The 17,685-nt window shown below is 36.5% G+C and overlaps 1 protein-coding gene across 1 annotated transcript; it reads left to right on the forward strand.

Annotated features, from left to right (window-relative positions):
* Positions 1–3,094: 3,094 nt before the first annotated feature.
* On the forward strand, positions 3,095–7,695 carry LOC141640735 (uncharacterized). Its single transcript, XM_074449418.1, has 7 exons — positions 3,095–3,650; positions 3,735–4,264; positions 4,404–4,676; positions 4,828–4,904; positions 5,024–6,992; positions 7,064–7,130; positions 7,349–7,695. Exons 1-7 carry the CDS (start codon positions 3,095–3,097, stop codon positions 7,693–7,695), a joined length of 3,819 nt encoding a protein of 1,272 aa, XP_074305519.1.
* Positions 7,696–17,685: the final 9,990 nt, after the last annotated feature.

The following is a 17,685-nucleotide window of genomic DNA, read 5'->3' on the forward strand; positions in this document are numbered from 1 at the left end:
CAGTGCGATGGGTGTGATGGTCGGTGGTGGTGTGGGTGGTATTGTTGTCGGGTTGTGGTGGGTCGTGGGATGCGTGTGGGATGGCGGGTTTGGGTGGTGGTCGTCGTGGGTCGTGTGGTTGGTGGCGTTGTGGTGGGTCGTGGGGTGGCGTTGGGGTGGGTCGTGTGCGTGTGGTGGCTGGGGTGTCGGGGTGGGAGGGTGGGAGGGAGGTTATTTTTTGGGTTTTATGAGAGGTGATTTTTTTTAGGTTTATTTGGGAGGGAGCTAGGTTTATTTGGGAGGTGATTTTTTTAGGTTTTCAGATTGTAAAATGAGGGGAAAGTGAGGTAGAGAGAGAAAAGGAGGTATATATATTAAATTAGTGAGGAATTAGTGATTAATTAGGAATAGTAGAGAGAGAGAGAGCTAAAACATCTTATTAATCACCATTTTTTTTGTTCCAATCTCAGCCACCCATTTTTTTCATCTAAAGGTCTATTGGAGGACTTATGGACTCACATCTTCAAGGAGGACTCTCTTGATCTTTACTCTATATATATATATATATATATATATATATATATATATATATATATATATATATATATATAGTCGGGATCCGGTGATAACTCCTAAATATTTGAGAATTGAGAATTAAAGGCGGCCATCATATTTAATTAATCAACAACGCAAAACTTACGCGCGATTAAAAAAACAGATCTCAACTCTCATTTCTTTCCATACTACTTTCTCTCAACTCCGTACATTTATCTCTCATTGCTGCTCAATTTCAAGAGATTGAATCTTCAAAATTTGTGGAAACCATTTAAATTCAACATCAAGAACATCAAATAAAAGATGAAGAAAATGAGTTTGACGCAATTCATCTTTTAGGTCAATATTGAAAGTTTGAAACAGGTATACTTGGATCTCATTTCTCCATTTTGTCAATTTAAATCTATGGTATTGCATTTGTTCTTCAATATTCATGATTAATTCGGGTATTAGTTTCCTTATTTCGGTTAATTAATATCCTTGTTTTGAATTAGGGTTTGATTTTGCAAAATCTGACTTTATCGCCATTCTATTACGATTTTTAATTCAATTTTGTAAGTTTTTTAGTTTAATTGTTTATTGTAGAGTTGAAGGTGGATTTAGGTCTAGAATTGATGGAATATATAAGTTTCATTTGTACGATTGATTATAATTAATTAGGTTCTGCTACACTTCTATTTTCTTGTCTTGATTAATAAAGAGGTTACTTTTTGAGATAATAGTAAAAGAGAATGTGACAGTTAGGACCTAAAATATGGGAGATGAGGGTCATCTTTTCAGAATCATAGCATTGTTTAGTTTGGGGAGAGTACTTGTTCTGGCTTCTTGCTATGCCCTTTTAATTTGATTGTTACTACTGTGTTATTGTCCCTATTTCCCTTTTTGTTCTCAATTGATCAATGTAATATTAGGATGGGATAAAAGTAGCCATTTATCTCTACTTTAGCCATTACTTAGCTAAGATAATGTACATAGCTGGATATCTTTTATTCAACATGTTTTGTATCGTTTTATCAACTCCTTTATACACAAAGTCATGTTTAGAGAAAGGGTATTACAATTTATTAAATTCTTCTATGCGTAGGACCTTAACATGAAGTGATACTATACCAATGTAATCTATTTGAAAGCACATGTAGATTGGAAAGATTCACAAGCTTCATCTGACAATTAACCTTTTTATTTGACAAGAGTGTATAAGACATCTTTGATGTTCAGATATTTAGATTGTTCTGCCATCAATTAACAATTTTTCTTATACTTTGTGGCTACATTTTATAACACCTCATCATAAAAGCCTATTAGCTCAATCAGTAGAGCAATGAGCAATGCGCAAAGAATGTGGGTTCAAGTCCCACATAAGCTACTATTAATGTGTTCTTTCAAAGTACACGGTAACCATATTGTATACAAGGTGCTATTGTTTTACAGATAGTGTGATATTGTTTCTAATGATTTGTGGTATTTTAATTTTACCGGTGGTGATATTGTTTCATGGGAACACAAAATTGGAGACTCCTTTTAAAATACTTATAACCAGTGATATTGTTTTCTATAAAGAGTGATATTTTTTATAGGTACATATGAAATTGTATAACAGGATCACACAAGAAGGGGTATTGTCTACCACTAAATGTGATATTGTTTAATATAGAGTGTGATATTCTTTATATGAACAATCTTCAGGATATAATATTGTATGTTCTTGGTAAAGTGTGATATTCTTTTCAACATTTTGTGATATTTTATACATTGGTTGTGATATAGTTTGACAACATTACAAAAAGGAGAGGCATTTAACATACTTGTGAAACAGTGATATTGTTTTGTATAAGGTGTGATATTATTTCTGATAACGTGTGATATTGTTTCTTAGTATCACAAAAGTAAAATGGTATATCTTTAGAATTAATGGTCGACAACATGATAAAGTTAAGTGATAAATCTAGTATAAGTTGAATCAGTTATACAAAAACATGATCAACTAACACATTTCCAAGGAGCAGAGTGTGCTACCTTGATACAAATTTAAACAAGCTAAGATAAAAACTTCATCAAACTGTTAATGGCTAGATTCAAATTGAATTTTTATGGAGTGAACGCTGATACCGCATTGACGTTGTTAAATATTCCTCTACTGGCCAAATTCAAGCTACCATTACTTGCCTTTAATTTGCCAATGAACTTGAAAAATGAATGTATTTCCATCACACATCAATCTATAAAACAATTAATATGTCACTTCATCTTGACAATCATAATTAAAAAAACTCAATTGACAAAGAGAAACATATTTTTACTATTATAACAACATAATTACCCTATTATAATAATACGTGCATAAAGCTTAGCTACAACATTTGAATAACAAAAAAAAAGAAATGGGGATTTTAGAGAGAGGTTGCTCTGACTTTTCTCTAGGGTTTTAGGATTCCATTGCACTATGGCAAGGAAAACTGTACCCAAAAAATCTCAAAAACAATCAAAAACTAAATCTAAAGCACGAATTCGACTGTCTTTTTCTAATTTATGTGATCAATCTCTAGGGTTTTCTCCGATAATGGATCAATCAACGTCTACTTCTTTGGGGATTCCCCAATCTGCACATGCCAAAGGAACAAAGTCTGTCAATGAGATTGTCGGTATACCGAAAGTTGACCTGGATGCTATTGTTGAGGAAGAACCCACTGAAAGTATGATACTTGTTGAAGATGCTAGTGAACTTGGCAATGAGGATGATGATGGGGATGGTTGGCAGGAAGTTCGTCATGTTAAGAAAACCCCTACTCCGCCTTCGTCTCCCAAATCTGGTGTCTTACAATTTACTGTTGATGATGTGAAATCTGCGATAGAGTATTGGAGTACGGCTGTTATTTGTTATGTCTTAGAAGGCAATCCACCGTGGGAATTAATTTCGGGGCATATCAAACGCATTTGGGGGCAGCACCACTATGATAAGCTCTCTTTTCTACCTAATGGGGTGTTTACTGTTCGTTTTCCCACTTTGGAGTGCAAAAACCTTGTCCTTCAACATGGTTACCCTATGTTTGACAATAAGCCCATAGGTGTTCACCCATGGACTGAGGATGCTTTATTAATTAAAGCTCCTGTTAAAAGTGTGCCAATTTGGGTCCGATTATGTGGGTTAGGATTGAAGTTCTAGGGGGAGAATTGTCTACGCAAGCTCTCCTCTCTTTTAGGGCAGTATGTTAGGGCTGATAATGCTACTTTAGACAAGACCAGACTTGGCTTTGCTCGTTTAATGGTTGAAGTGCAAGTGGGTCAGGAGTTTCCTGATAAATTGTACTTTAATGATGAACATGGTCGTCAGAATTGTGTCATTGTGGAGTATGAATGGAAGCCTATCATCTGTTCTGTGTGCAAAGGAATAGGACAACATCAGAGTCTATGCAGAAAACCCTCTAAACCTAAACCTAAAGTGACTCAGGTATGGAAGCCTAAAACCGTGGTGCCTTCTAAGGTTGTGGTGGATCCTACATCAATGGTGACTACTGCTGCCCAGTCTTCCAGTATGATAGGAACAAATTCTACTCTGATGACTAATGACTCTTTAGCACCTAATCTTGGAGGAGAGGCTACAAGAGTGTCAGCAGATTTGTCCTATGCTGATGCTCTTACCTCTCCCCTAAGATCTCCTTCAAATGGGTCAACTCAGGCACAACCTGTGACAGCTAATCAGGGGGGACCTGCCACTAAGGACTCAACTGAGGTAGTAACCGAGACAAGCAGTCAAGAAGGATCTCCAAAACATCAAGTTATCAATGAGCATGGATAATATTGGATGTTGGAATGTTAGGGGTGTTAATAGTTTAAATAAACAAGCTGATGTTAAATGGTTTCTTCACCAGAATAAAGTAGGTCTTTATGGATTAGTTGAAACTAAGGTTAAGTCTACTAATTTTACTACTGTTTTGAATAATATTGGTCAAAGGTGGTATGGTATCAATAATAATATGCATCACCCTGGGGGTAGAGTATGGATTATTTGGTTGCCTCAAATTTTCAATGTTCATTTAGTGCACTCTTCTGATCAGCAGATTACTGTGGATGTCACTAATAGGCAGTCTGTGAATCATTTCTGGTTTACTGTGGTTTATGGGTCTAACTCTGATACTGAAAGGGTGCATCTCTGGCATGAGCTTTAAGATCTGAAGGATCAGTGCAATATTGCTTCGTGTGTTGTAGGGGACTTTAATGCTATCTTGCATTATAATGAGAGAGTAGGAAGTACTGTGTTATGGAGTGAGATTGAGGATTTTAGATTATGTGTAGATTATTGTGAACTGGTGGATCTTAAAGCCCAGGGGTCTTTCTATACCTGGAATAACAAACAAGACCCTTATACTAGGGTTTTTTCCAGGATAGATAGATTTCTCATTAATCATAATTGGCTTCAATTATATCCTAATTCTTATGTCTAATTTCTGAATGAAGGATTATTTGATCATAACTCCTGCATCTGTTATAGATCTGCAGCTCCTATGCTTAGGAAAACTTCCTCTAGATACTTTAACATGTGGGGACAGTCCAAGGATTTTGCCAACATAGTTCAATCTAAATGGGACAAACTAATTACCGGGGTTAGAATGTATCAAGTGGTGTCCAAGTTGAAAACCCTTAAGAAGCCTCTGAAAGATCTTAACAAGCAAAATTTCTCTGATATTGATAATGCAGCTGATCTTGCCTGGTTTCTTTTGGATAGTTTACAGACAAAGTTGCATCTTAATCCTCATGACATGAATCTCAGGGAGGCTGAACAACAAGCTGCTCAGAATTATAATACTCTTCATAGAGCTCAAATGAGTTTCATGAGACAAAAAGCTAAGGTTGAATGGCTTAAGGGTGGGGATGAAAATACTGGTTTCTTTCATAAGCAGATTAAGGCAAGACACATTCAGAACAAGGTCCTCAGTATTAAGGATACCCATGGTACCCTTCATAAGGAACCTGTGCTCATTGAGAATGCCTTCTTGGAGTTTTACACTGATCTCCTTGGAACCAGCAGACAGACCTCTTCAGTGCATATCCCTACTGTCAGGACTGGGAAGCTTATAACTGATCAACAAAAATCTCTTCTTTTGAGACATGTCACCTATGATGAGATTAAGAAATACATCTTCTCTATTCCCTCATCCAAGGCTCCAGGTCATGATGGCTATTCCAGCCAGTTCTTCAAGGACTCCTGGGATATTATAGGTAATGATGTTAGTGCTGCCATCACTGATTTCTTTAACACTGGCCAGCTTCTGAAGCAACTGAATGCTACACTAGTTACCCTTATTCCTAAGGTTGCTAACCCCTCTAGTGTCCATGAATTTCGACCTATAGCATGTTGTAATGTCATTTACAAATGCATAGCTAAGTTGTTGTGTGCAAGATTAAGTGATGTGCTTCCTGATATTATCAGTCCCAATCAGGGTGGGTTCATTAAGGGGAGGAACATTGTGGAGAATGTACTCATCTGTCAGGATCTTGTGAGGCTTTATAAGAGGAAGAGTGCTTCACCCAGATGTCTCATTAAAATAGATCTAAGGAAAGCTTATGACACTATTGAATGGTCCTTTCTGCACAGTATGTTGGTTGCTCTTAATTTCCCTACTGGTTTCATTGACAAAATCATGACTTGTGTAACTACTACTGCCTATTCCCTTTCTTTAAGTGGCAATAGCTTTGGCTTTTTCAAGGGAAAAAGAGGACTTAGACAAGGAGACCCCTTGTCTCCTCTTTTGTTTACCATATGTATGGAATACTTATCAAGGATCCTCCATGTCATCAGTAACCAGGATGACTTCAGATTTCACCCATTGTGCAGACCTCTTAAATTAAATCACTTATTATTTGCGGATGATTTGCTCCTATTTTCTAAGGGTACTGCTTCTTCAATTATGTGGATGCTGAGAGCTTTCTCCACTTTCTCCAAGGCAAGTGGTCTTTGCTTCAATAGGGAGAAGTCAGACATATACTTCAATGGGGTTCCTTCACATGTGATGACAAATATTATTCAAGTTTCTGGATTTAGACAAGGGGAGCTGCCATTCAGATATTTGGGTGTCCCTATCTCTTCCCATAAACTTAGTAAGAATGATGGCATGAAGCTCACTGATAGAATTACTGCTAGAATCAGATATTGGGGCACTAGACAACTATCATATACTGGTAGATTGACTCTCATCAACTCTGTACTCACTTCCTTACACTCCTATTGGGCTAGTATGTTTCTTATTCCTAATGGCATAATGAACAAGATTGGGGCAATTTGTAGGAATTTTTTATGGAGTGGTAAAGACTCTTATCAAAGATCTCCTAATGTAAGTTGGGATAGATGCTGCAGCCCTAAAGATGAAGGGGGATTCGGTATTAAAGACTTGAAAAACTGGAATAGGGCTTTGCTTGGTAAATATATCTGGTGGCTTGCTAAAAAGAAGGATCACCTTTGGGTTTGTTGGATAAATCAAATTTATATGAAATGTATTCATTGGTCCAACTATGATCCTCCTCTTGATTGTAGTTGGACGTGGAAAAAGATAGCTTATATTATGTCCCTTCTTTAAGCAAGCCTACACTAATGATTGTTGGTTAGCAACTGGTCAGGAATACACTGTGGTTGAGGGGTATAATTGGATGAGACAAACCAGACCTCGAGTTGTTTGGAGGCATGTTTGTTGGAATCATATGAATGTCCCTAAGTGGTCTTTTATATTTTGGGTTGTTTAACTCAAGAGATTGCTTACCAAGGATCGCATGATTCAGATGGGCTTCTGTCATGATCCTATCTGTTACCTTTGTCTTACAGCTGATGAATGTCATGACTATCTTTTCTTCAGTTGCCAGTTCAGTATGAAGTGCATCCGCTCATTACAAAGCCGTCTGGGCGTGCATTTCTCAGCTAACAATCTGTCCCAGTGGGCTGCTAATGGAAGGACGCGAAGTAAACACCAGAGGAACATTATTTCTGCTTGTCATGTAGGTGTTACCTATGTTATTTGGACTGCGAGGAACAAGGCCAGACTTGATAACTATGTTATGCATCCTGAGTACATTGCTAAGACTGTTATCAAGGATGTTGTTATGAGATTTTGGGCTAAGAATACCTCAGCTCTACCTGCCAAAGATATTAGTTGGTTACGTCAACATAGCTAGTTTGTTACTCTTGTAATTCTACTTGAACATTATGATGTAATTATTTTTTGATATCAATATACTTACCTTTTACCAAAAAAAAAAACATTTGAATAACATAATTATAACATCATAATAATAAGCACTTGCAATTATACCTAGATCAGGAAAAGTTAGTAAATTTATAATGACAGAATCTGAGATTGATGAGGGTTTGGAACGTCGTCTATTCTCCTTATCAAACACTATTTATAATCTCAACAAACTACTCTTAGTAGAGTGGTAAGTAAAGGTCGGATCCCAAAGGACGGGTATTGTATTGATTTGTTGGTTGTAGAAAGCTATGTCTTAGGGTGTCACAAATTTGGATTGAGTTTGAGGTTTGCAATCTAAACTACTTAACAAAGGAAATGTAAACAAATGAAAGTAAAGCAAAGCAAGCAAATGGGGTTGTAAGCAATTGATTAAGGCACTAGGGTGTCATGGGTTCATAAAGGAATCATGGTGAGATCATACAAACAAGTTTCATAGATGCAAGCAATTTATTGTTGTAGTGGAATCGAGTTATTAGGAAGATTTGGGTCGCGGCGCCGAGTCGATCAAGACTGTACAACACCTACAAGTCGACTTAATTTATTCCTATTCAACTATATGCATGGTCTAACAAACCTTGAGTTAGTTTATGTCTTACAAGTCTTGTTGAATGGATAAGAGATTCATGCTAGGTTGTTAATCAAGCATAACATGTGCATTTATACTAAGTTGGTAATAAACTCTATTAAAACTTGATTAAAGCTTGGTAATAAACTCTATTAAAACTTGTTTAAAGCTTGGTAATAATCTCCTAATACAATGGAGCATTTATACTAAGTACAAGTATTAGGGTAACTAAGGGCTTAAATGACGATTAAGTCCCTAAAATGAAGATTAACGACTTGCAAGTCCTCCATGGAGACGCTCGAACTGCCCTTGTTGGACGCCCATGCTGTAAGGGAAAACACCGGCCCTGCTTGTGGGACGCTCGGGTTGTGTCTTGGGACGCCCATCTCAATCTTCAGGATGCTCGGTCCGAGCTTGGGATGCCCGTCTCAAGAGTCAGTTTGGCTCCTTCTTCAATTGGCTGCCTTAGGATCCGTGGGGATCATTGAGCAGCCCTGGAGGTCCTTCATCATTGCCCAAATACTTGTTTTATTGATCTTAGGTATTTAGTATTGGTCTACTCTTTGTTGCATGGTCGTTAGATGCGATACATTTAGCTCCGTTTTGCTCCATATATGCACGGTTAGCATTCCTCTCCTACCAAGGACACAAAACCTCAAAGAATATGCAAAGTAGGAAGCTAAAGATAAGAAACGACCCTAATGCATGCAAGAAAGCATAGGAACGAGGCTAGTTCGGGAACTAAATATGTGCAAATATGAGTCACATCAGAGATACAGATTAAAACATTGATTAACGGAAGATCACGAATAAATCACAGAAGATACGAATTAAATCTATACATACGAAATTCGATATATATAGAATTAGGATCATGTGAGTCCACCCTATCTTTTTGAGTCTGTGATACAATATTACATGTTATACTATACAATATCACACCACTGAACTACTTTCGCCAGCATTTACTAACTTCTTTTTCTCATACTTATTTTCACACCAATAAATTCTAGCGCCAGGGCTCCGACAAACACTACATTCTAATTCCAGATTGAGGTCGGCTGAGAAAAGCATTCAAAGACGGATTCAAAATGGGGATGAAGTAATGGGCAATCCTTACCTTCCTTTGTAGATGCTACACCTTTTCAACTTGAATCATATGTTTCCGTTGTACATATAAAGCTTAGTTAGGTAGCTAGGAGATTTTAGATGTAGTTCTACTATTATTTGTATAATGCTACTACAAAAATAATACTCGTGTACTCTATTTGTTTCAAACATTTTTTCAATTATTGATAACATTTGACATCTAAGTGGTTATGTGCATTTTATACCTTTTTTTCAATTATCTTAACAATGATAAAATACTAATACCAGGGTAGGTGGTCGGCGTCGAGCGATGAATAGGTCACATAAAACACTTTCAGCCTTTTTTTTTGTGCTTAATTTTCATGATATTATGTAGTATTCCTCGTGATATTGTTTTGTATAACTTGTGATACTTTGACTAGACTCACGGACTCAAATCTATAGATGGACTCACTAGATCTTGACTCTATATTCACGAAATAACGATGATCAGCTATAAAGGGAAAATGCGTTAACAACAATAACAATTTAAGAAATTAAAAATTGCTGTAAATTATGATTTTTTACAAAGCAGAGGTGAAGCACAAATTAAAAATGAAAAAAGAAATAGAAAACAAACATGAGATTGCAAACAGGAAATAATAAAGTTGCTGATTGAAAGTTGGAGGAGATGAAGAGGACAACAAAAAGACAAAAACGTTCAAGAGTGCGCACATAATTTAGGGAAAATAGAGATAAGAACTGATTGAAGAAAAACTACAATCAAATAACAACTGGACAATATGAAATATTTTAATTGAAAATGTGAATCGAAACCGAAGAAATCATAGAAACATGGGCAATTGAACATAAATCAGGCAAAAGATGCTAAAGTTATAACAAATTCGAAACAGATTCGAATTAACCCTAGATTTATAAGTGATGCACCCATAAATCACATGAGAACCAAATTAAACCTAGATTTAAGGTAGACAATAGTTAAAGCATGAAAATCACGATGAATTGATATAAAATTGAGAATGAACAATAAAATTGCACCAAGAATAGTTATGACAAAAGATTATCATCCTAAACAATCAATTGTTAACAAAATCAAAAGAGGAAGTAAACTGAAACAAACCTGAAATTGCAATCGCAAGACAATAATAAATTTTGTATATGGAAAATGGAATGAGACGAAGAAGAGAAAACGGAGACGAATAGTGAGTGTGTCACGCAAGTGTTTGAGGGAAATCAGAGAGTTTTTTGTTGGAGAGAAGTTAGAGAGAGAAGTGAATCAATAAAAAATGAAGGTGAAACTTGTGTGGGTGGATTATATAAGCAAACAAAATTACTATCTCGCCCTTAATGATGCATGTCAATCTCAAGCCGTTGGATCTTTTAAATCTTACAGGTCTGAATTAATCCTCGATCCTCAAATATATGAGGTATACTCATATGATCATATTCCTCTCTCTCTCTCTCTCTCTCTCTCTCTCTCTCTCTCTATATATATATATATAGAGAGAGAGAGAGAGAGAGAGAGAGAGAGAGAGAGAGAGAATGGTTCTTATAAGGCCTTGATACCATATAAGGCCCTAAGTCCTTATAAGAACCCTTGGATGAAGGGATTAAAGGGATGGGATAAGGAGAGAGGGGGGCGTTTTTTAGAGCAAAAAAAAAAGGAAATGGTTGTTGTATGAAAGAGGGTCCACTGCCACTGTTTTCTGTCCTATTTTTGGTACAAATCCCACGTACAAAAGGATTAAACAAACACAAATATATCAGTTTGCATGCTTTCCCTCTTCATTCACCATTCAAAACCTCTCATACAAGCAAAACCCATAAAAATCACCATACAAATTCACCTAAATCCTGTAAAAGCCAGTATAAATCATCAAAAAAGGAAGAGAAATTTCATCCCAACTGTAAAACTACTTCTTTGATCATTAGATAAATAAATTGTTATTAGATAAAGTACTTCATTGTTCATCCGTTAACATTCATTCGCTTTGTTGAAGATTCAAAATATTGTCATTGTTCATCAGAGAAAGACGATCAAAATGACGGTGATTGTTTGTGAAATGGATCATATGCAGATTGAAGTTGCCGTCGATGGTGAGTTGTTTGCTTTCGTATTTGTGTCTACGTTATTATTGTAGCTTGATGTTCAAGAATACTTGATGTTCGCTATATGTAATTTTGGATTGATGTTCATTATTGTAGCTTGTAGTTATTTCATTTGTGTTCATCATTGTTCATTAGATTTATTTTTTCTTTTTGTTCATGGTAAAAAATGATGGCAAACTTTAGTGGGTTTATGTAAAACTGTGACACGTATATGTATAACTTCAATAATACAGTGTACTCATGCAGTGCTTATATTCATCGTGTTATAACTCCACTGGTTTTTTGTAAAACTCTTTGACAATTTGCTGCAGCTTCAGGTAACAGAGTAATTCTAACCGGAATTTTTGCGTAAAAACTCTTACTAAACAACCAATTTTGATATAGTTGCTCATGTAATTGCTTAAGTTATACATTCATTAAGTGAAGTTATAGGATGTGGAGGGTTGCACATTATATGCCTAGAGTCATACAGTATGTGCCTAGAGTTATACATTATATGACTAGAGTTATACATTGTCTGACCAGAGTTATACAAATTTTGTACAGGAGTTAAACACCACATGACTGCAGTTATGAAAAGAGGCAAAAGTTAGTAGGCAGCTATGAGTTATACAAACAATATCAATAGTTATACAAATTGTGTACAAGAGTTATACAACACATGACTACAGTTATGAAAAAGGCAAAATTTATTAGACAGTTATGAGTTTAACAAAAAAATAACAAGAGTTATACAAATTGTGTACAAGAGTTATACACTCTGTGAAGTATAGTCATCCATACATGGGTAAGGGTCATACATAGTATAACTAGAGTTATACATTCTGAAACTAAAGTAATACAGTCTACAATGTATAACTCTAGTCAAATAATGTATAACTCTTAGCATATACAGACTGTGTCTAGAGTTATACATTATATGCTAAGAGTTATACATTGTATGACTAGAGTTATACATTATATGCTAAGAGTTATACAAACTGTCACTAGAGTTATACATTGTATGACTAGAGTTATACATTGTATGACTATAGTTATACAGACTGTGACTAGAGTTATACATTGTAAGACTAGAGTTATACAAACTGTGTATAGAGTTATACATTGTATGACTAGAGTTATACAGTCTGTCCCTAGTGTTATACGTCATTATATGACTAGAGTTATACAGACTGTGACTAGAGTTATACAATGCATGACTAGAGTTATACAGACTGTGACTAGAGTTATACATTGTATGACTAGAGTTATACAAACTGTGTCTAGAGTTATACAGTCTGTGCATAGAGTTATACATTGTATGACTAGAGTTATACAGTATCTACCTAGAGTTATACATCGAAGTACTAGAGTTATACAGAGTGTGACTATAGTTATACATGATATGGTAAGAGTTATACATTATATACCCAAATTTATACAGTCTGTGCCCAGAGTTATACAGTCTGTGCATAGAGTTATACAAAGATATATGCGTAGAGTTATGTATTTCTTAATCATTTCATGGATGTTTGATTCGCTCGAGATGGTCGTAAAGGCGTGAAACTCGAGTATTGTAAGCATTTGGCAGCGGAGTTTACACCTTGTGTAGGGCAACAATTTTTTGAGATCGACGAGGCAGTGACATTCTATAAAGTTTATGCATTGGCGTCTGGGTTTGATGTTCGGAAGTACTCGACGAAAAAATGGCGCGACGGTGAAATCAAGTCAAAGTTGCTGGTTTGCAACAGAGAAGGATTCACATATGTCCCAAAAGGAGAGGCAGTAATTAAAAAAAATGAGATCGGGATCAGGGAAGAAGAAATGCAATGGGGAAAAAGAACTGCGAACCAGAGGAAATATACAGTCAAGAGGGTAGGGTGTAAAGCACATGTCAGGCTATTTATGAAGAATGGAGTACTAGTAATTGACCGATTCCACATGGGGCATAATCACGAGCTTGTATCGAGTGAGGATCGTCAGTTTCAAAAGATGTCGCGGAACATATAAGATTTTCACAAGTACTTTATAATGTACAACTCAAGGGTTAGTTTACTATTAATCAAACCTCCACTAATTGAATGGGAAACTTCTAAAGTTATACACCGAGATGATAGAGTTATGTAAACCTAAGAGTTATAAATAATAAGAAGTTGCACAATCAATCAATGGAGTTATGCATATGTTTCATGAAGTTATAAGAAAAGCTGAAAGAGTTATAGTTGAGGAATTCTTGGTTATTAATCAGCACTGATCAGGATTTATTGTCCACTACAGTTGAGGATAGGAGCAACTAGGACGTACAACATGTGTAAGGAGTTCGTAAACGGGTTCGAGAACATTGGTGCATCCTTAACTGATTTTAAGAACTTCCACCGAGATGTGAAGTGCTTAGTCCATAAACGGGACGGTCAATTGTTCATTGACCGGTTCAAGAATATGGCACAAAATAGGCAGGGGTTTTATTTTGATTATGAAGTTGACAAGGATAACAGCCTTCGAAGGGCAATATGGGCTGACAGAACCGCTAGAAGGAACTACTCCATTTTTGGAGATGTAGTGTCGTACGACCCAACATACTCAACAAACAAGAAAGATATGATTTTCACGCCATTCACTGGCATAGATCACTATAAGCGGTCAGTGAAATTCTGTGGGGCATTGATTGCCCATGAAGACCATGAATCCTTCTAGTGGGTTTTCAACAAGTTTTTGAATGCTATGGGTGGAAAGGAACCCAAGTACATTATCACAGATCAGGATGCGGGCATTATTAAGGCCGTACCCCTTGCCTTCAAGACTGCACGCCACCGATTTTGCATGTGGCATATAATGAACAAGGTGCCATCGAAGTTCGAGGTGACAAGGGAGGATTATAAGGAATTCCTTGAGAAATTGAACAACATTATATGGGACGACAACCTATAAGCAGACGCCTTTGACTGTAGGTGGTCAGAAATAATGGAAGCGCATGGTCTTGTGAACGAAGAGTGGTTTACAGAAGCGTACGATAAAAGGAGCCAATGGGTGATGACACATTGCAGGGACTTGAACATGGGTGGTGTAATGAGGACAACCCAGAGATCAGAGAGCAGTAATAGTTTTTTTAAGAAGTTCGAGCAGAAGTCAGGTACGTTAGTGGAGTTTTGGATGCGTTTTGAAAGCGCTATGGACCATCAACGGCATACGCAGAAGAGACTTGACCATGAAAACCGACACTCAACACCGGCAACGGGGACGCATTTACCCATAGAGGAATATGCATCAAATGTTTATACCCGTGATTTTTTCAAGGAATTCCAAGTAGAGGTCATTTGCACAATCGATACATGTAAGACCGGGGGCTATGCTGAAGTCGATGGAGTTGAAGTGACTGTCGTAAAGGATTCAATCAGACAAAAAAGTTTCAACGTAGAGTACAACCCAGGTAACAACATTTTGGCATAAACTTTATGTGGTAGTTGATTTGAAGTTGCTAGATCTGATGCCAAAGTTACATTGTCCAGAACATAGAAGTTATACAATTGTTCCTCGAATCTGCAGTTATCTGTTGTATAAATCGACAACATTTTGAATAACTTAAGTTTTCTCGAATGTATAACTCTTCTTATTATATGCATAACTCTACTTGCAGAATGTATAACTCTTGTTGCCATATGTATAACTCTACTTTCTGAATAACATTAGAAGTTATTCAATTTTTCACTGAACTGTTGTCATTTGTAGTATAACTCTGATTACATTTTGAAAATAACTTTAGCTTTCAGAATGTATAACTCTTGTTGCCATATGTATAACTCTACTTTCAAAATAACATTAGAATTTATTCAATTTTTCACCGAGCTATGACTATTTGTAGTATAACTCTGATTAGAGTTTGAATAACTTTAGTTTTCAGAATGTATAACTCTTGTTGCCATATGTATAACTCTACGTTGATAATGTTTAACTCTTATTATTATATGTATAAGACTACTAACGGCATAATTTAACTTTATTACAGGTACAATCGGCTACACGTTGCTTGTTGTATGATGTTTGAAAGGATGGGATATCTGTGCCGACATATAGTATGGATTTTGTCGGCTAACGGGAAGAAGACAATTCCAGATGATTACCTTTCTACAAGATGGAGAAAAGATGCATTGCAATTCAGATTATCAGAATGTGATGGTGAACAAACGGATTCTAATAGTAGCGCTGATGGAAAAGAAGTTGCGATGGTGAAGTTGTGGTTAGAAGTTCATGCAACCATTGGTTTACTTCGTTGCACGAGTGTGACTGAAGTTGTGAACTTAACCTCCTTAATTAGAGAGTTCAAGGAGAAACTTTTACCGTACAAGAAAGATTTAACTAAGCAGCAGGAATTCGAACAAATCCTTGGTTGCCCCGCCAGTGACGAGGTAACAATACTTCCACCAAAACAATCGAAAAATAAAGGAAGCGGTAAAATAATGGTGTCCGCTAAGGCGAAAGCCATTGCCTTGGCTTGTAAGCCATAACGCTTGTGTAATAACTGTAAACAAATGGCACACTACAATAAACGGAACTGCCCTAACCCATTCTCTGAGCATCCACCGTTTTCACCAGCATCTGAAGGAGTAGAAGAGGAAGAAGAAGAAGAAGAAGAAGAAGAAGAAGAAGAAGAAGAAGAAGAAGAAGAAGAAGAAGAAGAAGAAGAAGAAGACGACGACGAAGAAGAAGAATAGGGAAACTTAACATGCTGTAGTAGTAGGCAGTAGAAAAATACCTCCGTCTCAACAAATTATTTACAATCTTTTTTTCTTTAAAAGGTAAAAAATCTGGTGAGACAGAAGGGGTATTTAATAGCTAGCTTTTGTCTATTTTGAAGGGGGATTGCACCTTCCAGATTGTATAACTTCAGTAATATGGTGTGTGAAATTTCAAGCTAATGTTGTATAACTCTTTTACACAATTTCAGTGGCTTTAAGTAAAACTCTTACCCATATATGGATAACTGTACTTCACAGAGTGTATAACTCTTGTACACAATTTGTATAACTCTTGTTATTTTTTGTAAAACTCATAACTGTCTAATAAAATTTGCCTTTTACAGAACTGCAGTCATATGTTGTATAACTCTTGTACACAGTTTGTATAACTCTTGATATTTTTTGTATAACTCTTAGCTGTCTAATAAATTTTGTCTTTTTTTCATAACTGCAGTCATGTGTTGTATAACTCCTGTACATAATTTGTATAACTTTACTTCACAGAGTGTATAACTCTAATACTTATCTGTAAAACTTGGATTTTAATTATGACTGAGCAAGATGATATAGTAACAATCTATTCCAAAAAGTTGTCTAAGTTGTTAAGGAGTTTCTTGACAACATACTAGAGTTGCAAAGAAAGAGAATACAGAATCAAAGGAAATATATTCTATTTTTTCGCAGGTTTTTTATCTCGCTCTCTCCGCGCCGCTTTTCCCGGCTTCTACTTGCTTCAGGATCTGTAATTTCTCGCCAATGAAACCGTTGACCTTGGACAGAAATCCTTCCCCGATGATGTTCATGTCAGCTAGGACAAGCGTCGCTGCCAACTGGATCACCAAATATCAACGGTTCACCTTCCTCTCGAGATCAACGTGAACAAAACTATCACCCTCGTACATTAACATGTGCATCATGGCGAACAAGCCAGACTCGGTGTCGTTGATCGTTTGCTTATGCCAGGCAAACTGGATCTGACGGAACTGGAATGCCGGTATGTCTTTCCCTCTGTTCTTCTCGTCGTCCCTAGACTCCAGGTAGTCGCTCATGAGGCTCGCCTGGCACAGACAAGAACGTCAAAAAGTGAAATTGTAAAAGCGGTGACAACACTTTTTAGTTGAACATAATTACAATTTAATTCCACTTACAATAACTTGACACGCTTTGCATATCTCCGATTGGCCCGGACTTGAATAGTACTTATTGTCCAGAAGATCAATCGTCCTAGAATTAAAGTTGATACACGCACATGCATAATGGGCTTCAATCTTAATGGGTACGAAGATTAAATCAGCCTTCAAGCTGAAATCTTTGCCACAGTCGATTCGGAAGACGTCCCACATATTGTACAACCTTTCGGTGTCCGGTGTTTGTTGGACAGGGTTTCGTACAAGGCTCAAGATTGTTTCCTGTTCAAGTAGAAGTATATGTGTGAGGATAC

Source organism: Silene latifolia, chromosome 2, assembly GCF_048544455.1.
Source record: "Silene latifolia isolate original U9 population chromosome 2, ASM4854445v1, whole genome shotgun sequence".
Lineage (NCBI taxonomy): Eukaryota > Viridiplantae > Streptophyta > Magnoliopsida > Caryophyllales > Caryophyllaceae > Silene > Silene latifolia.